Here is a 24,747-nt window from a genome sequence, read left to right on the forward strand (position 1 = left end):
CTGTAAAGGAAAGTAAGTTTCAACTACCCTTCCCATCATGCTCACTGTTTCTCGCTTTAAAGGGGGAGGGGCGAAAGGGGGCCGAAAGTTGGACTGATAGAGACAGCATTTCCCTAGGAATCCGGGGGCATGCTCCCGCAAAATATTTGTGTTCTAGACGCCCGAAAATAACATTTGAGACGTTCTGGGCTATCATTTTTTTCTTTTTCTTTTCTTTTTTTCCTTTTTAACCTTCTAAAAAAAGTGAAAAAAGTGTGGGGGGGGGGGGGAGAGCGGCGCCTGATTTGGCACACCTAGAGTGTGTTCCCATCAGATTAATAGGGGTGTCACCATAATAGGGTTGGCCGTAGTGTTAAAAGATATAATTCTCCACATTTCACGGAAAAGTGTACCTGAATAGGGGTGTCCGAAAGTAGAGTTCTACTGTATTATAAATTGGTCGTATATTTTGTATCTTGGACGCCATTTCTATGATCACTATGGCAATAAATACCGAGTCCTATAGGCCAAATTTACAGGGAGCAATTTAGGAGTGGAAGGTTGCCGACCGTAGGTATACAGTGTATTTCATTGTTGGCAATGTGAACTTTACTTACCTTTGCTTCTTCGAAATGGCCTTATTGAAAATCACAATTACTTATGACCAAAATTGCAAAAACAAGTTTAATTGGAAGGAAAGAAATTTGAAAACCGTGTACAAAATTTAATCAAAAAACATATAAGGTAATTTAAGAAGGTCAAAATAAAGAAAAATAATTGAAAAAAAAATGTAAACAGGCAAAAAATATGCACATCAGAAAAAAATGTAGTAGTAATAAAGGTTATGATAAAAGTAATAATAATATTTAAAAAATATTGTTTGACGGTTTGTATGGTGAAGTAATAATACATATATTTTTTTGCGGTACACCACGTATATGATAGTTCTGAAAAAGAACTATTGTTTGTTAAGAATGTTTCGACGTTTCGATTGAGTTGCTTCAATCGTCTTCAGGAGAAAAACATCTGAAGAGAATCAACAAAAATACGTATGTTTGGATAGTGAGACTAGGCTGCTGATTGGTGGAAAGTTAAAAATAGTAATAACATTTAGAACATAATTGTATTAACATCAAGAACACAAATTTGACAAACCAAACTGGTTCTCACTCAAAGCGGACTGGTGACTAGGCTGGAATAGGCATGCTGTTTATTTACGTTATTTGCGTTTATTTACGTAGGCTATTTATTTAGTAATATATTCGGCACAACTTAAACAAATCATAAAATGGACAAAGGGGTGCCAAGAGGACAGTGTGAGCTGAATGCCCAACAATATAATTGCTTTCAATTGAGTTTTTAAAAATTGACGTTTTAATGTTAACCAAATTTATGACTAACGTACATTTCTGAAGTATCAATCAAACTGTCATTCAAACCTAACTGCCTAATCAAAAACAGAGGTAGGAACACGCTTACGCCCCCCCCCCCACAAACACACACACATACACGCATGTTTACGTTAGTTTTCTGGTACCTTAGCAACGATATCCAAGGGGCGGAGCTTAGTGGAATGTATTCTATTATGATTTTGACACGTATAACGAGTCTTTTTAAAATGTGTTTTTAGAGAGAACATCACAAAAAAAAAAAAAAAAAAAAAATTTCTTCTCTTAAAAAAAAATTTCTACTCTTGTCAACATCAGACTCCTGAATTAAACCTAATAAAAATGTTTTACCCCTCTCACCCCCACCCCAACTCACTGAAAAGAAAAAAAAATATGGGCGGAAAAACCATTAAAAAAAACCACTTTTTTTTGTAGCTTTTTTCTTTAAAAATCATAACAAATTTGATTGAATTGGTCTTTATTTTTTGGAAGATGTCCTACAAAGTTGTCTACAGTTGTTTCTGATATAAGATATTGCCATTCTGGCTTACATTCATTACAAAATGTTAACCGTGGGTTATTTATATTCCATCTGAGAAGTAGTCTTGAAAAAAAGAAAAAAAAATACGTTACAGAAGTACTTGACTTTTAAACATCTTTAGGCAATGAAGGACTTGCTGATGAAGAATTGGACGCGACTGTGGAGTATGTGAAGTCCCATGAAACATTCGTTGCTAATGCCACAACTGATCGATTACTGGGCCACATAGTTGGCTACCGATTTCAACTGGATACAGACGGTAGCGAAGTGGTATTCAATAGAGTCTTTGGTGGAGTGCCTGACTTCACATCAGTGAGAGACGGGTATTCTAGTATTACTGAGGTGCAAGCAACGGCGTTATTGAAGGTGAAAATCTGCATTTTGTTGACAGATTTATGGAGATGTGTATAAGAGACAGTAGGTATACAGTGTATTTCATTGTTGGCAATGTGAACTTTACTTACCTTTGCTTCTTCGAAATGGCCTTATTGAAAATCACAATTACTTATGACCAAAATTGCAAAAACAAGTTTAATTGGAAGGAAAGAAATTTGAAAACCGTGTACAAAATTGAATCAAAAAATATTTAACGTAACTTAAGAAGGTCAAAATAAAGAAAAATAATTGAAAAAAAAATGGAAACAGGCAAAAAATATGCACATTTTTGCTTGTATCCGTTCTTTATTTAATTTTGTATTTTGAGAATTTGTAAAATTGTCCGTGTTTTTTTTTTGTTTTTTTCAGTTGTTCTGGTATTTAATGAGATTGATTATTTGATGTAATGAAATTGTTGGTTTTAAAATTGTTGGTTTTTGTTTGCACTATTGCACTATTTTACTACTCCGTTCCGGAGGTTTTCTGGATAAATTGAAATTGAAATAATTGTAACAAAAGATTGAGATCAGCTGACACCACTATCTACATAATGTCCAACAGTCCACCACCATTAAGGGGATGATTGAGTGAGGTGGAAATAATTTTTAAACCAGGGGCTAGGAAGAAGTTCGACGAAGTTAGAAAGTAAAATGGACTTTGTTTGGATAGGAGGGATAAAGGAATTTCACGCTAGGGGCTAAAGTGGAGTAAAAGGTCTGTAGACGATTTTGTATGTTTAAATTGCATCTTACAATATATTCTTATCTGTTAATAATTACCTATTTGTTATGTTTATTTATGGACATATAATTTAGCGTATATATATATATATATATATATATATATATATATAAATGATATTATTATGATCATGAATTATTATCACATTCGACAGGAAAATTTAAAGCAAGTAATTAAAATTCTCGATGGGGAGATACCGTCATTTTCAACGTATGGATTTAACGTTAAAAAGGGTTTGATAGATGCCGAGTTTTCGATGATTTTATCATCGACAGCAAAGGGGTTACTTATTGGAGAGGACACACAATGGCAAAGAGTTTGCTTCGATATACGTACTAATAGTCAGTTGGAAGGTGGGTAATCGATTGATTGAAATCAAATTGCTCCTAAATTCTGTAATAATAATAATAATAATAATAATAATAATAATAATAAAGACAACGACAATGACGGTGATGATTGTGATAACGACGACGATAATGATATTTCTGATGATACTAATGATAATGATGATAATGATACTGATGAAGATGATCAGAGAAAAAGTAGCGGTCAAACACTAGTTCTTTTTTTAGAAATCTTCAATTCTTCATGGTAATTGTTTTTTTCGCCTATGTTATTTCCACAGCTAACTATAACCGAAGCTTTAAGGACTGTCGTTGTATTTGTCCTTTCCCTTCCCCCATCCCGGGCAATGTATCGAGCTACGATGCATGTGCGAACCGTAAGTTAATAAAGAAAATGACATTTCATAGCACAATTAACTAGGACACACATTCAGAATAGGGCGTCTGTCAAATTCTAACATGCTGTCTGGAAGCGACCCGGCCGGCGTCCAAACTCGCACGGCTGGTGGGCTTGCCACGCAAGGCCTATGATGCTAGGTTTCGTTTGGCTAGGCCGGGCAGGACTTACTCGAGCGGATCGACCACGGGTCATTTTTTTGCAGTACACAGATATGGCTCAGACCTGGGCGAGGGTTTGTAATCTCAGATTATTTTGTTATTATATCAATCATTACAATAATAATTATAATTATAGCCGTAATCATTAACAATATAACCACCATGTATATAATAATGGTAATAATAGCAATATTAACAAAACCAACAATAACGATTAATAATAATAATAATAATAATAATAATAATAATAATAATAATAATAATAATAATAATAATAATATATTCACACCACGTACTATTGTTAACATTATTATATTGTAATGTATTATCTTCTCTGTATTTTTAAAAATCCCTAATTAAGCGTAACATGTCAACACCTATCCTTTACCTATTTTTTCCATAGGCTTATTATTTCCTTATGGACTCGATTTTAACGATGAGGTCGTACCAACTAACGATGATGACTCGTCCGGTATCATTAATCTTAAGACATTTTTCCCGTATTATGATACATTCTATGAGAGTCTCTATGTGAGTTCCATTGATTATCATTATCATCATTATCATCAGATCATCGTCATCGTCATCATAATTATCATCATCGACATTAGTGTATCTCATGCATCATAATCATAATCATTAGTCTTATCGTATTATTAATATTATTAAAGCTAATAATATTACTGTAATTATATTATTGATATTATTATTGATATTATCATTCTTATTTATTATTATTGTTGTTATTTTTATTATTATATTTATTACTACAGTATTATTGTTGTTAATCATTTTTTTCTATTATACTGTTATGCTTACCATTCATTCACCATTACTATTTCTTTTTCTCTGTAAAACACCACTGTAGCTCTAATCAGAACAGGTGTCGGAATCTTATCATTTTAGGTGAACACAAATGGTGTTATATCATTCGAAGGGGTAGTGAACGACTATACGCCCGACCCGTTTCCTCTGATGGACACTTGGCCGATGATTGCCCCATTTTGGGCAGATGTCGATACAACAAATGGTGGAGCTATATATTATAGAGAAATGGTCAGAAAAGACGATGAGAAACTAGCTCAAAGCATCGATAGAATCATAAGAGGAAACGATGTAACTCAAGCAAACTTTGAACTGATTTGGATGTTTGTTGCTACATGGGATCAGGTAGCGTTCTACGTACTCGACCAACCGAGGCCTATGATTGTAAGTGATTGAATACTTCCAAGTCAAAACTTAACAAAATAGTCTCATATTACCAACCGATGTCACCAAATTCGAAGAGGACCGAGATACATGTAACATTGTCAGTGTGTGAAAAAGTAAATCGGTCCAGTAGCTTTTGAGTTATGCGCCCAGGAGGACACACATACATCCCCACTACCCGCTTGGCTCCCCCACTCACTTGTACACAGATGCGCGTAGAATACGTAGAAAACTTATGGGCATGAAGCGCTTAATCCCTGTCCAAATTATAAAACTTTATTTGATAAAAACATGTGACAAGCATAAATATGGCCATGATGCCATTTCGTTATGAGCGTAGACACATCATCAGACATTTCGAGTTTTAGACAAATTTTGCAGTGCGTGAGATTTTTTTTTATTTGCTTCTAGAGGTATGGGGATCGATCACCTCACCCCTTCCCCCGGAAATTGTATTTTTCTAAATGCTTGAAAATGCATTATTATGATCTGCACTTTTTCCCTTTTTACTTGAGAATACACGGATTTGAGGTAAGAAAGTTTATGATTATAGAACGTAGATGGCCGGCCTGACATGTCACTGTCAGACTTAAATTTGAATACAATTTTCTTTTTTTCTCCATTATTTTTTAATTTGTTTTAGAGGAGCCTGACAAACCCCCTCCGCCCAAATCTGCAATGTCCACACGATTTTTTCACACTGGCATAAACTGGCAGTGTGTACCTTTGATCTTATCCGACAGCGCTTTATAAAACGATATATCTACAGTGTTTGTACAACTAGTTCATATACATGCTGTTACCATATTTTAAGTTGGGCTAATATAGATTGAAAATTTTTAGTAAGAAGAGGGCTACAAACCTACAAATGTCACAACTTGCTTGTTGTTTTCTTTTATAGAATAACACGTTTCAAGCTTTGCTGGTGACAGATGGTAGATCCTCGTTCACTATTTTTAACTACGCCCACATACACTGGACGACTGGACATGCGGGTGGAAGCTCAATTGCAGGTGACCCTGATGGTTTAGGTGGTATTGAAGCTCAGGTATTAACAAATTACATCCTATACGTATTAACTACGGTATTCAGTTGCTTATCTAAGGATGTTCGCGGGGGAAGGGTGGCACATCCCCTAAAACTAGGTCAGCAGACTTCAGAAAAAAATTGCATTTATGTCCTGGAGTGTAAAAAATGTCTTTTGATTGGCCATTCCTACAAATTATGTTTGCAGGACATGCTGTCTGGTAATAAGCCCATCCCCATAACAAAACTATTACAGTATACTGTACTATTCATTGTTATAGGTCGGATACAACGTTGGAGATGGCGTGCGATATTACACTGTTATGGGCTCAAGGACAGAAGATATTGTGGACATAGAGGAAAAGTCGAACGTCGGTGTACCAGGCAGATATATTTTTAATGTTGGTGGGGAAAGTGTAGTCGATCCAGATTGTCATTCAAGCCAAGGTGGATGTCCCTTTTTTCTCTTCTACTATAGATAACATAATCGTAACGGTAACGATGATATCAATGCCTATGATGATGGTAATAGGCCTATACTGATGATGATGATGATGATGATGATGATGATGATGATGATGATGACGATGACGATGACGATGATGAAATTTGTTTTTCCCTGGATTGGATTTCTTCGGTGTGACATACATCAAGGATAACTCACAAAAGTCCCGAGACAATCCTCCGGGAGACAATCCCTGCTCTTTTCCGTGGAGTGTATTGCGTTCTTTAACGTGCACATGGGCCAATTTGCACACGCTCCTCGGAAAAGAGGAGGGATTGTCTCCCGGTGGACTGCCTAATTCACCATGAGAAGGCACACTGGAAATAAGCACACGGGACCAACAGCAAAAACGGTGCGCTTTTGAGAGCAGCGATGAGAACTGAACCGGAGACCAAAACATCTTCATGGTTTATGGCACACACAGTACCTACCACCAGATAAGACGATTGAGTTAGCTGCTCTTATTTTCTTATTTAGACCGAGATAATTCCGGATCGCTGATACTCTACCCGGCCTCTGGATCCATGTTAGGTGGAAATGCAATCCAAGTCCAAGGACCGTGCTTCCAGAACACCGACAAGGTCATGTGTCGATTCATCAGTGACAACGACGCTGGACCAACAACGACGTGCCAATTTTTTGGTGGTCGCACGGTGTCGTGCGTGGTACCGATCCTCCTTCGCATTGGCAGGGTGCATGTGTTCCTTTCGATCGATGATGGTGCAACATTTGGCTTCCGGGGAATATACACATCGGGTAGGTATTTATATTTTGTATACAGACCGTAAAGATTCAAATTTTATTGAAAAAAAACAAAAACAAAAACACTAAATATGGTCGTATTATTATTTATTATTTATTATTAAAAATGGTTGTAATGACACCATAATGTGGAACATACATAGTCGCATCATGACTATATATTGGCATGCAACAGGATTTTTTTTTTCAAATTAGTAGCTTCAGATTTAATTTCAACTTTCTGTAACTGATTAAAGTTATCCCCTCAGACTAGAAAAAACTTATGCTGTTCTGTGAGGAGTGGTAAACTATTGCAACACTATTATCTTCTTGAGTGTGTTGCTTTTGTAGTGTAATGAGGACAACTCCTCGTTCAATAGTTTGTAGATTTGTTAGTTTGAAATTGTTATTAGGCCTATACGTTATTTTGAATAAGTTAAATAAGTTCTCTAAAATACCCTTAATAATAAGTGGCTTGAAAGAGTGGTGCTACGATACATTTCTTACATAACGTAATTTATATAGTGCTATTTCATGAAGATCAGATCACTCAAACTGTTTTCTCCATAATGGTCTCTTCGTGTCTGAGCTGGCGTGTAAATTTACCAGCTACTCTCATATAAACCAGTGCACCGGGGTAAACACCCCCCCGGCCCCCTTACTCGTCCTGAAAGATGTACTGGGTTCTTTATAGTGCATGAGCCAATTGTGTACACTGGGCCTACGGTTTATAGTCCTTATCCGAAAAGACTTATTCTACCTCCGGAACCACAGGCAAGCGTGCCGTTCGAACCAGCGAAGATATTATGGCGGTGGTTGCAGCTCCCCTGCCTTCAACGCTCGGAACAGGTTGTAAATCGTAACACACATTTTGTCTCTTCTCAATGATAATACATTTGTTAAATTTCAAGCATCCCTAATATATTGTGTAAAATGTAAGTTACCCTTCCTCCTCAGTGAGTACTGAAGATGTTACGGGAGCGATACCATATAAGGTTCGTCTGGATACGAACGGCATATATCCCAAGGTTGTGTGGCCGAGTAATGCCTTGGACGGTAGTTACTACGATATTGATATTTACGTGTTTAAAGACGGTGCAGATTCTATCGGGCTAGAAAATGGCAGAATTAGGCCAACGGTGGTGAATGATATGGCCATTGAATCACCTAATTTGGATTTGGAGTTCAATTTAACTATCCGGCTTTTATCCAAAGGCAACGATGTTGGTATCATTCGTATATCACAAGGGGATGAAGAACCCGGGGAACAGAACAGGTAACAATGTCACTTTTTTGTGTCTTCATGAGACTTTGTTATCATACATTTAGGCTATATTTACTGTGGATCACTTGCAGAATAGCGAGTCCCAGAAAATCATCAGTTCTCCTGGGAATACAAGACCACGCATTAATGCTTATAGGACCCTCATGAATACAAATTAAATTTTGATGTACGTCGCAAATTTAAGCAGGTGGTCAGACCAACGCTTTTCCAGGGCAGATTTAAAAGAATTTAAAGAAACAGAATTAACATCCTCCTCAGATAAGGCATTAAAGAAATCAACACATCTTCTAGAAAAACAACCCAACTCAAATTTGTTCTAGAATACTGATGATGCATTTTAAAAGAATGACCTTGGGTGTTTATAGAGGTGCTCAAATCATAAAAACAATTCCACAGAAACATTGTCAAAACCTCTAACAAATCAAAAAGTCTGAAGAATATCAGCTCTCTGTCTACGATAACTTAAAGTTGGTAAATTTAAGGCTTGCAATCAATCTTGTTATGGTAAATGTAGCATGACTAGGTATACTATCCTGGGTGTTGAAGATAGCTCTCTCTTGCTGGTTTGGCAAATATATGGATCCAATGTCTAGTGGTATGGTCGGCATCCAAGACATCCATTTTGTATTCATATTATATACACGAGTCACTGCAACAAACAGCAAACTAAGCTCCCTGTTGAAGATTTTGTTGTACTAAAATTTGGCATAGGCTCAAAATTCAACAATTAGGGTATCTATCCAGAATATTAGATGACCCTCACAAATATGAAAGTAACAACCAGGTTCCGAGTTACTACTCATTGTACGAAAATACACTGGGCTTCAATCCCAGACTCTATGCATATTAACAAAATTCTATTTTGTTTCTTTGTTCTCAGTTTTGCAACATCAATATGGAGCGATCCATTTGACTTAAGTATATTTACGGATTTGAATGTGCCGAAGTGGTGCTCGGCCTGGAGGAATGTTGAGTCATTCAATTCCGTACAGCTTGCTTCATCAGATGGTGAACTTCGCTGTCCATGCAACTTACAGAGTGCATTGATAGATAGGGGACGTTTCTCACCGAGTCCGCGATGTTCAAACACGGTACACGAATCATGCGTAGATGAAGTCAACATTGTCCACTGTGTTCGCAGCAGTACACCAAGGTAACAACATACAGCAGAAATCACGTATTATTGTCTGTAAATTTCTATGTTTGCAGGACGTATTTTGGCGCTGTTGGTTTTAATTTGAAATAAACAAATATTTAATTTGTTAGGAATATCGCTTGTGATATAACTTCTTGCTTTGAATTAAGCCCATGTCTAATGTTTACGATCAAGACAAAAATCATCAGAATGGTTTACAAATAACATATCAGATGAAACAGATTTTGATAAAAGTTGGTTATCGTAGGACTATGTCCGCCTGTCTGATACTATATTTGTCCAAAATGCACATATTTCAATAATGCTCCTTTTCAGTTCCGAAGGTCATGGCCTAGAATGCTGTTACGACACCAATGGTGCCCTTTCCAATATTGAAGACAACATAGACGCTGGATATGCGCACCGGTACCATCACCTTGGGCGGGAACCCTTTGACGAAATTGGCAGAGTTCCGTATTTGTCCCATTTTTTACACGACATATTACCCTACCGACGATGCTGTAAAGACAAAAAATCTTGTTCAGCGAATTTTATTCCGGCTCGACCGTCACACGACTGCTCTGGATACCAGCCTCCTAGGCCAGGTGAGAAAAGCGTCAATTTGTTTAGGTTTTTTAATAGGCACAATCGCATGTAGGTTCGATACTTCGCTTAAATGCACTGTAAAAAAACCACCAAGTACTTATTTCGAGATGAGTAGAGAGTTTCCCCAGTGTAATTCGACCACACGACCCTGTTGTGCATGGATGGAAGTAGCTAGTTTTTACCTGGTAGCTAGTCCATGCCTCAAGAGTTTTGACACTTTGGTATAAAGTGCTAAATCTATCATTATATTATCTCATTTGCAGTAATTGTTATTTTTTTGTCAACAGCTAGAATGAATGGTGATCCCCACATACAGACTCTTGATGGACTTGCGTACACCTTTAATGGTCATGGCGAGTACGTCCTGATGAATTCACTAGATGGAATGTTTATGATGCAAGGACGAACAGAACCCCTACAGGTTACAGGTAAGTGACAGTTGATGTATTACACTGGTATTGAGTTTAAATACTGGTATTGGGTCGTGAAATACTGGTATTGAGTTTACGAATCAACTTCATAACTGTAATACTAGATTTATATATAAGACTAGATTGACATTCTAGAATGTAAATTTATAAACCAAAATCTGGTACCGTTACACATAGTAGATTCTCATTCATTGATACCGCTATTGATGAATGGAATAAATTGCCTTATAATGTTAAACATGCACAATCCATATATGCTTTCGAAAAACTCGTAAAGTACTATTATAAATCTTAACTTAATAATACGGTTGAATTTTGATGACGTAATGTAGAAAATTGAACTTGTCTGTGTATTATTTAAGATGTTTTACGGTAATTTTATTGTTTCCATATTTATTATTCAGTTATTTCTGTATTCTCATTTAGGGACCACATAAATAAGTTGCTTTTTGTGCTTTCTGTGTTTTTATTCCTGAAAGTGTTTTTTAATTGTAACAACTTTCAGAATTTCTGAAAGAAAAAAAAAGATGATTGCTGATCAAGCCCAAAGTTTATTTGATAAAAACGTATGACATGCCTAGATATGGTAATGATGACATGACATCATGACAAAATGATGGCACATCATGCATATATAATAGCACACCACATTTTTTTTTCAAATGAAATTTGATAACCTGGACAGAACGATAGCATTGTTGTCGTCGTCGTTGTGACTGGAGTTGTTAGAAATGTTTTCCTTCAAAATGTATTTGTTGAAAATGACTTTTAAAAGTGTTTTTTAAGTTTTCTTTGTTGTTTGATTTTTACCTTTGTAAATTCAAAATGTAGTTCAGCCTGTGCTGCTGTTTTTGGAATATCTATTTTGTAATTTTTAATAAAAGATACCGAGAAGTGTATTTCTGGTAAATATTTTTTCTCCCAGTGTAACTGAATTAATTGTATGTATTGCTTATGGTACTACAGGTAATGTGCGCAAGGCTACTCGGTTTACTGCGATCGCAGCCCAGTACAACAATGGGACTAACATACATGTTAGCTTGAATGAAATACATGGTCTGGCAGTACACGTGACCGACAGTGACAGCCAGTGGTCTCAAATCAGATTTGATTTGACACCGATTTGGTATGACACAGGTAATAATAGTATAACTTTATAAATTGTTTTCTAAATAATACATATTATATCATATATATATAATATATATATATATTCATATTATATATACATATATATATATTATATTCATATTATTATATATTATATTAATTTTTTATATTTTTTATAATATATATTGTTTTCCTGGCGTAACATCAATGAAATTCGATATTATATACATATATATTGGTAGTTTTTACATGATTTCATTTAAACTTAAGTTTGGAAATTGTGTTGTTTCTATCATTGAATTGGCAAATAATAAGTGAACGCAACCTGAACACATTACAACTTAGTTTAGCACCTCCATCTCTGAAGTGCGCATGCCTAATTATTCATAGAACAGTACCACACCCTTTTTAGGACGTTAAATTAGCACTGAAAATATGTTTTGGCATACATTGCGATTAAAAAATCTGTGACTATTCCCCGCCTACAGGTATCACTATATTCTATAGCGAGGAAACAAATGTGACAAGTGTGTCGGTGACTGTCGCGTTTGACTTCGGACTAGTTTTTATTGTTGAAGCTGCCAATGACATCATGTCCATCGTGGTTGTCGGTCCAGAAACAATGCGAGGAAACACCAGTGGGCTTCTTGGTAACTGGAATGATGACGTCGCCGATGATCTTCAGACACCTGATGGTGACTATCTTCCGTCGAACTCAAGCATTCGTGATATTCACTATGATTTCGGCGAGAAATGTAAACTATTCTACTTTGTTTTGTAAAATTGCAATTTAATTCTGTAACGTAATCAGGAACTAGAATAAAGTGATGTGTGACTATGTATATAAGAGCATAATGCATGGGAGTGGGAAAAGATAAAATACACAAAATAGTTAGTTGTTAATACGATACGTATGATAAAACAATGAGAACCATCGGCATGAATTGTACTGAATGTGGGTACGAAACATGGAGTCAATAGCTGTAGTATGGGGAAGTGGTGTTTTATGAATATGGTCATGCGTAATTTTGCACGACACCTTCAATGTGTTGTAGAATTTTGGACACGGCCACAGATTGGGGCGAGTTAGCCATGATTGGTGTAATACACTGAACCATGTTTTGTCACACATAAAACATAGGCGTACTTTTCGTGACAGTCATATAGAGTGAGAGTCGGGAACATGGAAATAGGCTACACAAGAAAAACGTGTAAGCACTTTTCAAATCCAGAATTAGAGTAAGAACAACTCACTTTAAAATACCACTGTTTGTAACACGAACGTACGTACCTTTAAAGCTCGGTTTCCATTGAATTGCTCACCTTATCGGCAACAGTCACCGACAGTTGTCGGGAGGGTTGAACCTCGTTGAACCTAGTTCAACTTTGCCGATTGCGATGCAGAAGAATCAGAGTATATTGCTATCTGCCCTGACGCAATCGGGAATGCACCCTGATTCGTTTGCAACGCAATCGGCAAAACCTTTCCGAAAACTGACGGCGACTGTCACCAATAGGATGAGCGATTCTATGAAAACCGATCTTAATTGTTCATCTGATCTGAACAAATAAAAGCGTAAGTAGTTTTTATAAGTGGACAAGGTGACGTAGTATCATTAATCACAAACCGTGTAAATCTCAATGCACATGTCATCAAAGTGACATCACAACAAATTGTATTCGTTTTTATTTTGGCCTGATAATAATAATTACAATGTTTGGCTAAATTTAATAGAAAAAGCTTCAGTAATAACCAATGTCTCCACACTGCACATTGCAGCACTGAGTCGCGTCTAAAACGAGAAATACATGTCGTTTTTGTGCATTTTGCTCATTTTTCCTACACATAAACTTTTCTGTTGAATATTCTGACTATATTGCAGGGAGAATTGCTATTGAGGATTCGGTGTTCTATTATGGTACCGGCACTGATTACAAAACATACTCGCACCCAAATTTTGTACCGTGGTTTGAACAACCAAACAATATTGACCAAGCCTTAGTTTTTGCAGTCTGTGGAGACAATCCGGAATGCATTTTTGATTTTCAAGTTACAGGCGATGCAGAGATTGCCAAAGTAACGAAACAGAGAGTCGAAAGTTTTGAAGAAATTGTAAAAAGTGTTATACCAGGTACGTTTTACAATTAGAAAGCAAGCCCAATTTTTATTTCTGTATTGCGTATTATATTCTTTGTCTGATTTTTGCTGTGTTCTCTTATTTTTTAAAAATATTATATGTGTTTTTAATATGGTTGCATTACTATTTTTATATTTAATAGGTTTATTTAAAATATTTTTTTAAATATTTAATTTATATTGGTATACGTCAATTCGAAACAGCACTAATTCTAAAACTGACGTGACACTATGGCCTACAGTGTATTATGTGAAGGTAGAATTTATAAAGGATTCAAAGAACCAGGTAGTTGTCTGATACGTTTAACACATTTCTCCAACAGTTGTTGTGTGTGGTTTTATACCTGCTCCCAGTAATGGCACTAAAAATGGTTCTGTATACACAGAGGGAGGTGTTCTAGTCTTCGACTGTAACGATGGTTACAGCATTTCAAATGGAGCATCTACTATTTATTGCACGCAAGAGGGATTCTGGTCGGATAGTGTGCCATCTTGTGTGAAAGACGGTAAATGTTGCATAAATCCCTATCCAGAATAACAATTACGACGTATATAGGCGCATAATGACTATACAATAATCTTTTAGTAGGGTGGACAAAACCTTGCATAATACCGGCCTGTGTCTGATTTACCGAACAATTTGAATGGCCGGTTTTTTCGATTATTATGTACCTTTCCACTAAATTTTATTATGATCCATTCCTTTCGTTCGTAATCTTGTTAAAAAACAGACAGACAGACAGCAAGACAGATAGAAAGCGATTAATATGGTACATAACCTCCTTTGGTGGAGGTAATATATTATAATAGGGATTTATCTCCCGCCTTTTGCCAAGGTATACAAGGCGCTGGCGATGTTGTTCCCCTGGTCATTGGATCTATAATCAAACCAGCACAATGTGCAGCCTTCTTTATTACCCAGAGAGTTATTCCTATTTGTGTTTGCAAATTGCCGATACAGACTAACACACAGGTACCCATTTATACATTATGGTGAAGAGATACAAACGTAGTTAACTGCCTTGCCCCAGGACTCAAGTAAGTATCCTAAATCTTGCCCATGAAATATATTATGTTAATTCCTTTGTTCAATTTTTGTCAACAGAAGTTGTGTGCGAGTTTATAGATGCCCCTCAAAATGGAGCTAAAAATGGGTCTCTCTATGTTGAGGGCAGCATCATACATTTCAAATGTGACGTTGGTTTTACGTTGAATGGACAGTCTAAGATAAGGTGTACTGATGGAGAATGGTCTGACATGGCTCCCTCTTGTGTCAAAGAAGGTAATATAATTCAAAAAATGACAGGCCTTCCTCTAATTGGCCACTGTTCAGGGTACCAAATTAACACGCTGCTAAAAACACCATGGAAACTGCAGTCCCAAAAGTGGTCTTTAATTGGAGGGAAACCTGTACCAATGTTTAATTAGATTTTTTTGTTTGGTGTGAATCTTGAATGTAAAGAAATTATGTGATTATCATAACAAACATATTTTTCTACTTTTTCAGATAATTACTGGAATCTAATTTACATTGCAATCGGTGTTTTAGGTGTAGCTTTATTGGTGATACCACCGTTAGGTTGTTGCTTCTGCAGGAGAAGGTTCGTCTGCCAAACTTTGTCCTTTTTATTTGTTCTAATGCTGTAAACAATAGGAACCTTAGCAATCGGCCGTGTTTGTGCTTCTGTACGTCTGTAATGCTGACGTGATCAAATTCGTCAAAAGTTTGTAAACAAGCAAACTTGAATTTTCAAGCACCTGTTGGTTATGAACTTTTGCATAGCAAAAATTGATTTTTGGTCATGTAATTGTGCCCTATTGCTTGAAAACATTTTTAAATTGAAATTAAACCAATACACGAGAACTTTGTTAAACCCTTTATCCAAAAGTAGCGTTATATGGTACAGATTATTAAATGCCTTGTTTTGAAAGTGAGCAGATCAAATTTCCTGACCTCTCCAAATGATAATTTAACTCTAGGGAATGTACCAACACAATTATCGATTGAATGAGATTAGAGGACATTGAAATTTCCCTAACATTTCTCCTGAATGAAGAATTAAAAAATATATATTGAGCTTTATTTTTTTTAAAGAAAAGTCCTGGATCTAGTGTATTTTTTTTTTTACCAAAATGACTGCATAGGAACATCGGCTCTCGCGGAGGTCTCTGGTTAGGCCCATTCATTTCTAGTTATACGTTGTAACGTTTGTATATTCGACAATTAAGGGCCCAGTCAAGTTTATCTAATTTCATATTAGCATATTGAGTTCCTTTTTGACAATTTGCTGTAAGAGATAATGAGACTTCTACATTTATCAGATATTAGCATGCCCTAGCTGTGTTGTTTATTATTTCTTTTGCTTCCAAAAAAAGGTCAGATGGTGATGTTCTGCAAAGCTCAAGAGGTACAGCTGTTCAAAACGATTATGCATACCACAAGTACGTCAAAAATCCTATTACTTTATGTACTCAATTTTCTATTTTGTTATCTATACATTATGCGTTTTAAATTAGCATTAGGCTTTGTTTTAAATATTAAGAAATAAGCTTTTTGACAAGTTTACCTAATTTCATATTATAATAATAATAATAATGTCGTTCTTATATAGCGCCTAATGCCTTAACAAAGCCTCTAAGCGCTTCACATTATTACCCCGGTCACTGGATCAAACACATATGGAACACATTAAACACTAAATGAAATTTACACATCTAGATGTGTATAAGAGACAGCTACCAGGTACCCACTTGTACTCCTGGGTGGAGAGGGGCAACCGTAGATAAAGTGCCTTGCCCAAGGACACAAGCGATTTGCACAGCGAGAGTTTCGAACCCCCGACCCCGAGGTTGGGAGTCCAAGCCACAACCGATGCGCCAACCACTTCTATATTAGCATATTGAGTTCCTTTTTGACAATTTGCTGTAAGAGATAATGAGACTTTTACATTTATCAGATATTAGCATGCCCTAGCTGTGTTGTTTATTATTTCTTTTGCTTCCAAAAAAAGGTCAGATGATGATGTTCTGCACAGCTCAAGAGGTACAGCTGTTCAAAACGATTATGCATACCACAAGTACGTCAAAAATCCTATTACTTTATGTACTCAATTTTCTATTTTGTTATCTATACATTATGCGTTTTAAATTAGCATTAAGTTTTGTTTTAAATATTAAGAAATAAGCTTAATACAATTTTGGCAGAAATTTATTCTAGTAATATAATTTTAGATTATTGCATGGGCAGAGTTTAGGACATTTGTTTCTCTCCTTTATAAATCATCTAGGCCTATACAGAATTAACTTATTTTTGAATGTCGTTTTCCATAATTTTATTATGCTTAATAGACTTATAATATTGTATTTTATTATGTAAATTTAGTATTTTTTTATGTAAACATTTTTAAATGTTATTACATGTTATGTAATGACATCATTTCAGTTCTTCTTACTAATGACGTGTTGTTCTTGTTTCAGTTATACCTATGAAACGGGAAGCCAGACTGTTCAAACCAATGATACATATGCTACGTAAGTAGTTGTTGTTGTTAAAGTTGAAGTTGAAGTTGTTTTTGAAGTTGTTGTTGAAGTTGATGTTGAAGTTGTTGTTTTTTTTTTTGTTTTTTTTTATGCTGTTGCTGTTTTATTATTATTATTATTATTAAATTCCTACTTTTTTTAGAAATGAAATGAAGAAAAATCCTATTAAATGAAATACTCATTTTTATATTTTTGTATCTGTACATTAGATTTAGGCATATTATTTTATGGGCAATAATTAATATTTAGGACAACTTTTCCGTGTTTAGGACAGCTTTTTTAAACAACATCCTTTAAAATTATCTATACAGAATTATTTAATTTATTGCAGTTTAATAAATCTATGATTGTATTTTATATAATTTTCTTTTTATGTAATAATATTTTATGTAATTATATTTTCCGTAATTATATAATCTGTTTACTAATGACGTATTTCTTTTGTTTCAGTTCTATTTTTAAAACTGGCCAATAAATAAAGGTAACGATGCTCTGCAGGAAAGAATTTTTTTATGACGGTGACAAGTTTTCAAGGTGTTTATTATTTCGCATTTACAGATTTTAATTTTTTTTAAAGAATAATTTGAACAATTTTGTATGCTGAAACTCACCAATGAAAAACTGGACATGTAACACAGAATGTGACAGAACAAACAACAACTATGGTTACTATTTGATAAAATATGGCACCACACTGTACAACAGTCGGGCAAATCATAACATGTTATTAATAGTCGGAAATATGTACAAGTCCCACATAAAAGTTTACATACGTCTTTGCTGTTGTCTTTTAAGACCTTAGCAACAATAATCAAGAGGCGGGGCTTAGGGAAACGGCGATATATTGGTCTTTGCTTTCGTATGATCATGTTTAAAAGAATATCACATTACAGTACTGTACTAGAAACAAATATTTATATATAGTTACCATTATATTTCTTTTATCAATTTGTTGTGATTCCTAAAGTCCCGTAGTTAAGTACGGTACGGTATAAATTCATATTAAGTTCCTAGTCCACGTATCAAGCGCTATAAAAAATGCACTAGGCCTATTATTATTATTATTATTATTATTATTATTATTATTATTATTATTATTATTAAGTTTGATTTACTTTTTTTTTTTTTTGGTAAATAATTGTCATAGCTGTATTTAGCATGGAGGAATTAGTTCATTTAGTTACCAGTGTAATATTTAATCAGACTGGCCAATAGACCTTTCCGGAGTGTCAATCAAACTAACAACTGACTAATCAGAACAGCGCTAGGAATACGCGCGCGTCTCACAAACACACGTGTTTTCCCACTAACGCACGTGTTCGCCTATGTTTTAACACTGTCTCCTTGTGGGACCTTAGCAACAATATCCAAGGGACGGGGCTTAGCGGAAAGGTCCATTGACCTTTCCGGAGTGTCAATCAAACTTAACCTCTGCAGTTTTGTGAGCCTTAGCAACAATATCGAATAAGCAGGGCTTAGCAACATCTTAGGTCCACTGTAAGATGTATAGGCCTATATGTTAAGACAAAAATATAAATGAATATAGAAAAGATGCGTACGAGTGCCGTTTTCCACTAGGCGAATTTATTCGCGCGAATCGAAAATTTGTACCCGTACGTATGCGCATTTGAGAATCACGTGATGAAAACTTAATTGCATGCATGCGTATAGGCGAACATTTTCGATTCGCGCGAAGTGGAAAACGGCTTTTACGGACAGTTAAGTCGCATTGTAGAATATTAAACACGAACCATTCTCATGACGACTTAACGACTGTCCCCCACGATAAATCGCGTCAGGCTACATCGTACGATGCTGTCCTTGTTGGACTTCCGGAAAATGTTTGCACAAATAAGATGAGTTTAGGTGCGGCAAATACAACAATGCAGACAGTATTAGAGATATCCACTTGTGATATCTGATTTACATAATAGGTGTTTCAGTGCACAATATTTTGATGCATATGTCAATATTTCGTATACACAAGAATAACAGTACCTGTATATATTATGTTTATTAAATTAAAAATAAATTTTTCTTTTGAAAAAAAACCCCATTTGTACTTCATTTTAAGATCAGAGAAAATAAAGTCAAACAATATTCAATATAGAAGATTTCTTTATTTGTGTCGTCAAAAAAGAGTGCAAAATTAATACAAAACAACAATATAATTATAATTAGGCCCTAAAACTTATTATTTTGATTAAAAATTCTAATTGACACTGGTACGAATGAGTTGAGCAATCTATTTGTTCTAGTGGTTTGTGACTTTAATCTTTAGCCCAAAGGTAGCCGAGTAAAAGATGCGCTTTTACAAAGCCGAGAACTCATTGCGTCGTGCGACGGTTGTAAGACCGTCGCACGACGAATCGAACCCGCCTCCTTGTGAGCACTGAACCACGCGCTTTGGCTTTTAAAGGCCAGCTTTCCATAAATAATTATTTGTACAGATGAAGAAACTCCAGGGTTGGTTTACATCTTTAAAATTAGATATAGAACGCAGCAAATCTGAATTTTCGTGATGATGAACATGCTCGAAATTCGAAAAAAAACCCCACTGAATTGTCATGGTTTCCAGGATATACGACACCATGGATCATTTACGTGAGACTTTGAGCGACGCCCGACCATGCCCACTTACGTTCTCGTCTGGGAGTCGCTTTACCCCACCATCGGGGACATCGGGCCCTTCGTAGGGGAAATTGGATCCTTGTCTGGCAAATCCTGTCGCAAACCAGCTTTATGACGTAAAATAAGGCATGGGTTAAAGGGGTTAGTGCACACAATTTGCTGCTCTCTCTGAATAGGCCTTATAAACTGGCCAAGCTCAGCACCAACAGAAAAATAAAATGAGCAAGTAAAGGCCAGCCCGACCCGATTTATCGTCGGGGACAGTCTTAAGCCGTCGTGAGAAATATTAAACATGTTTAATATTCTACTACGCGACTGCCACCGCTGCACACCATCGCGTCTGAGTTGGCCTTAAGTTAACAAAATCATAACTATTTACACTTAAAGTTTCATCGGAAGCAACAAATATAAACCAAGGCAGAATAACTATGGGGACTATGATGCGGACTGTTCAAAGTGGCTTAATAGCCTTTGCCATTTTCTCCATCAATCGCTCTTGTTAAATAATGCAGCATTTACAACAGGTTAAATACACAGCTAACATGATCACCTCCATGCCAAGATTTTCTTTTGTATTATCAGATATCTTATTGCTAAAGTTATTTCCGGGAGTAGCAGTATCCAATCAAAACTCACTGCTTGCGTATCATCATTTTGCATACTTCAGGTAGCTTAAGGTCAGTCATGACGCGGCCAACGCGATCGTAAAGGAGAACGGTAACTTTCAAAACAAGATGTGCCCAACAAGTGTTCTTCGCTCTTTCAAACGGGAATTATATTTTCTGTTGATTGGTTTCCTTTCGTGTTATGGACTGACAGGTAAGTAAAACGAAGCAACTTGACGATGACTGAATTGATACATGACAATTGAATGAGCTATAACTTCAAATACTTCAAATGCTGTCGCCCAACCAAGTTCCATTAACTCGTGCACTGCTGAAGTTTTGATTAAAAAAAAACAAAAACAAAAAAAACAAAACGTTGGGCGAGGGTGATGGGGTGGGGGTGATGGAGATGATGGGAGGGGTAATTGGCGATGGGGCTGATGGGGAGGCTGTTGGAAAGGCTGATGAGGAGGCTGATGGGGCAAAGTGGGGGATCGATGATTAGGTAAAGGGGAACTCGCAAAATAAGGTGATTTGAGGTGATTGGGGCAGGGGCAAGTATTTTGGGGGAGAGCACCTTCTCTGCGCCCCTAGATACGCCACTGCCATTATGATTGATTGATTCTGTATCCAATGATCAGGGAAAACAGCACATTGAGCAGTTTGTTGGATATGTGCGCTATGTGCGGTATATTTATTCAACACATAAAAAGGAAAAAGATACACATAAAAAGGAAAAAGATTGACAGAAAGTGTAGTGCAGCCTTGGCTAAATTGCTCATATTTATCAATCAATTATTTATTTATTACAGTAATCATTTATCAATTATTACTGTAATCATGCATATCATTGTAATCGATGTTGTTATTATTTTTATTCAGTATTCATTGTTGACCCTGCTTAATCTTAATGTCAACGTCTTCATCTATGTGCCCTGTCTGACACATGGAAGTCCATGGAATTGTAATTAGTGATACAGCTGATGAATCTATTTTAAATTTGCGATAGCAAAACAAAACACAAAGACCCACTCACCATAAACCCTCTTACCTTCTAGGAACTGAAGTTTAAATGATTCATTTAGCTGAGACAAAAATAACAAAAAATGGATGGTTTTAAACATTTCACCATGTTCACCTGGATATGCAGATATAAATAATAATAATAATAATAATAATAATAATAATAATAATAATAATAATAATAATAATAATAATAATAATAATAATAAACTAAGTCTCATTATGAGGTTTAGGGAATAGAGTTGGTTTGGGTCGTAAGAAAAAGTCCTGTCACTGTCAGTGATTGAACCTAAACCCTAGGTTTGGAAGGGAAGCATCAACCACCAAAGTTATACAAAATAAATATTAAAGGCACGTCCCAGTCAGAAAAATAGACACATCAAAAAATATTAAGCATATTTAACTTAATACCGTGAAGTTTACTAAAGACATAAGTTCGGACCCTCAGCACAAATTGATGTGTATTTAGCTCGAGAACCAGGAAACGCGTTCTTGTTAAAAATAAAATTAATAATGAAAGGCGTTTGTTTTGAAACATGGCACAACCTTTTCGACGTTAAGTGAGCCTCTTGAGATATTAGCCTACCTAAGTTCCACCCCGTGATTGGCTGGTTTGTTACTTGCTGTTGGATGCGAATTTATTATGTCACATTTTAATAAGCCATTTATTAGTTTGAACTGCGCATGCTCGTATCTAAGGTCAATCCACATAAATCTGTGATGTATGTTTATTTATCTCGATTGACTTTGATATGTGCATGTGCATTTCAAACTACGAATTAATATTTACTCATTTCTTCCACTTGTTGTAAAATCACATAAAGTATCTCATTCGAGATCCAGCTTCCTGAAAATTAAATATAGCACAGAGAGAGCATATCTTATAGATCTCTGACTGTCTATCATATGCAATAATAATGATATATAAAAACGGTGACGAAAGGCACGTTGAAAGCGCTTAGAATGACGTTCCATGCTTCCCCGTGAAGGTAGCTCATTCGTTATTTTTTTAGGTTGTATTTATTATACAATGATAATTTTCAGATAAGCTTTACAAACTTCTAATGATGTGAGATTTTTTTTTTTTTACCACCAAGCTCACGATCCAGCTCCGCAATGAATGGGTATTCCCCTTTCTGCTACCGAACATCACGCTCGAATTAACACTTTATTTGTAGGCCATAGAGGCCAGAGAGTCATGTTTCTTGTTTACAGTACACAGTAATTCAAACCAAGAATTGGCTCCCACCGAGCAGACGACATACAAATGTAGAAATGGAGTTGATTATCTTAGGCTGTGTTTATACTACACACTAAATACGAACACGGATTCACGTCCTTGAATGTGTTTACGCTAGCCGAGACGATCCTCCAAACGTCGGCGTTTATACAACACACCATTACAAGGGTCATGCGATAGCAGGATTTTTTCTTAGCCTAAAAACAAATCTACCACCTAAGCCTCATAAAATGAGTTCACTGATAAAAAGCATCACGCTGGTTTATATTAAAAGGGACTCTGACTCGTATCAGCCTCTATAAATATGGTAAGCCTATAAACAAAATGTAACACCATGTCACCGTCAGAGCATGGACCTATCAGAGAAATCCAGGGGTCGCGCCTGCGGGGGCGGGAGGAGAGCTTCCCCCTCCCACGTCGGGGAGAAAAACAACAATTCTTCGGGGAGGAAAATAATTACATGTATTTTCTACATATTAGTAGACTCTAAAATCGATTAAATAAGCTTTTGAAAATCCTAAATTGTAACAATTTTCGGAGGCTTCGCCCCCAGGACCACTTTCGAAACATTTTAAGCGACGCTCGACCACGCCCATTTTGCTTTCGTTGGGTAAATCTTCCCCTCCTCGGGGGAATCGTTTACTTTGCAATTTAAAATAAATTATGGCACACTAGGACGGATATAATAATAAATAATATTTATTTGGACTTACTTTTTTACATCAGTGGCACACTTTGTAAAACAAAGATGCGTCCAAAACACTAAACTAACAGAGAAATGAGTGACAAGATATTAAATTAAAAAGAACAATACGTAAAACCAATACAAAATTGCTTAAAATAATCACTTCTTTCTTCCCTCCCTCTCCTTCCCTAATAATTCATATTTTAGCCCTTACCACTAAAGAGAACTGTGCTAAACTTTATTCTTCTTTTTCTAAACCATTGGCCATAAAAAATTTCTTGTATTGACTAAGTTTTGGAAAAATGCAAAATAAATGGGTAGGTCTGTAGGATTTTTTGTTTTGTTTTGTTTTTTGTTTTGTTTTCTGTTTTTTAACCTGTAATGTGTTTATGCCTAAAAAGTAGAAAATACACAAAAATATAACAAAGACCATTTTAAAATCTATATTTAAGAGTAAAACGATGGCATAACAATATTGCATTGCCTCCGTCGCAAGAAAAAACCAATTTCAGCCTTTTTAGCTCATTAAAAAATATATTTTTTATTGTATTCAAAAAAAAGGGGGGAAAAATCTAAAATGACGACCCTTAATTTCGAACATTTTTGGTCGGCCGGGCGTGGCCAACACAATAATTTGTTTTATTTGGCCTTACTATGTACCCCCCACCCTTCCCTCTTCTCTCCCTGAACTATGTAGAAAAAATACAAAGATGTACCGTGCTAGAGCATGGAATTCAATTACATAACTCGCTGCGCGAAATTTCCATACTCTTTTGATATATCTTTTGTAAAAATTGTAATTTAGAAATTACGCGTATATTTTGTAGTGCTTTGCAGGCTATGAGAGGAAATGGCTAATATTCTCGTCTGAATTTAAATTGCATAGGCTACACTTTCCATTATTATTTG

General features: G+C 35.8%; 1 protein-coding gene across 1 annotated transcript; it reads left to right on the plus strand.

Moving 5' to 3' along the window:
* The first annotated feature begins 1,763 nt into the window (after window positions 1-1,763).
* Window positions 1,764-19,749, plus strand: LOC117124891 (sushi domain-containing protein 2-like). The gene is made up of 22 exons (XM_033271222.1): window positions 1,764-2,274; window positions 3,179-3,377; window positions 3,653-3,748; window positions 4,333-4,460; window positions 4,836-5,138; window positions 6,040-6,186; window positions 6,446-6,611; window positions 7,147-7,425; window positions 8,368-8,686; window positions 9,576-9,848; window positions 10,167-10,435; window positions 10,724-10,864; window positions 11,834-12,004; window positions 12,466-12,732; window positions 13,861-14,109; window positions 14,438-14,620; window positions 15,220-15,396; window positions 15,622-15,715; window positions 16,491-16,556; window positions 17,126-17,191; window positions 17,592-17,645; window positions 18,105-19,749. Exons 2-22 carry the CDS (start codon window positions 3,281-3,283, stop codon window positions 18,127-18,129), a joined length of 3,570 nt encoding a protein of 1,189 aa, XP_033127113.1. The 5' UTR covers window positions 1,764-2,274; window positions 3,179-3,280; the 3' UTR covers window positions 18,130-19,749.
* The last annotated feature ends 4,998 nt before the right edge of the window (window positions 19,750-24,747 follow it).

The sequence above is a fragment of the Anneissia japonica genome, unplaced genomic scaffold (assembly GCF_011630105.1).
Source record: "Anneissia japonica isolate Jap-2015-1 unplaced genomic scaffold, ASM1163010v1 scaffold1881_len754168_cov175, whole genome shotgun sequence".
NCBI lineage: Eukaryota > Metazoa > Echinodermata > Crinoidea > Comatulida > Comatulidae > Anneissia > Anneissia japonica.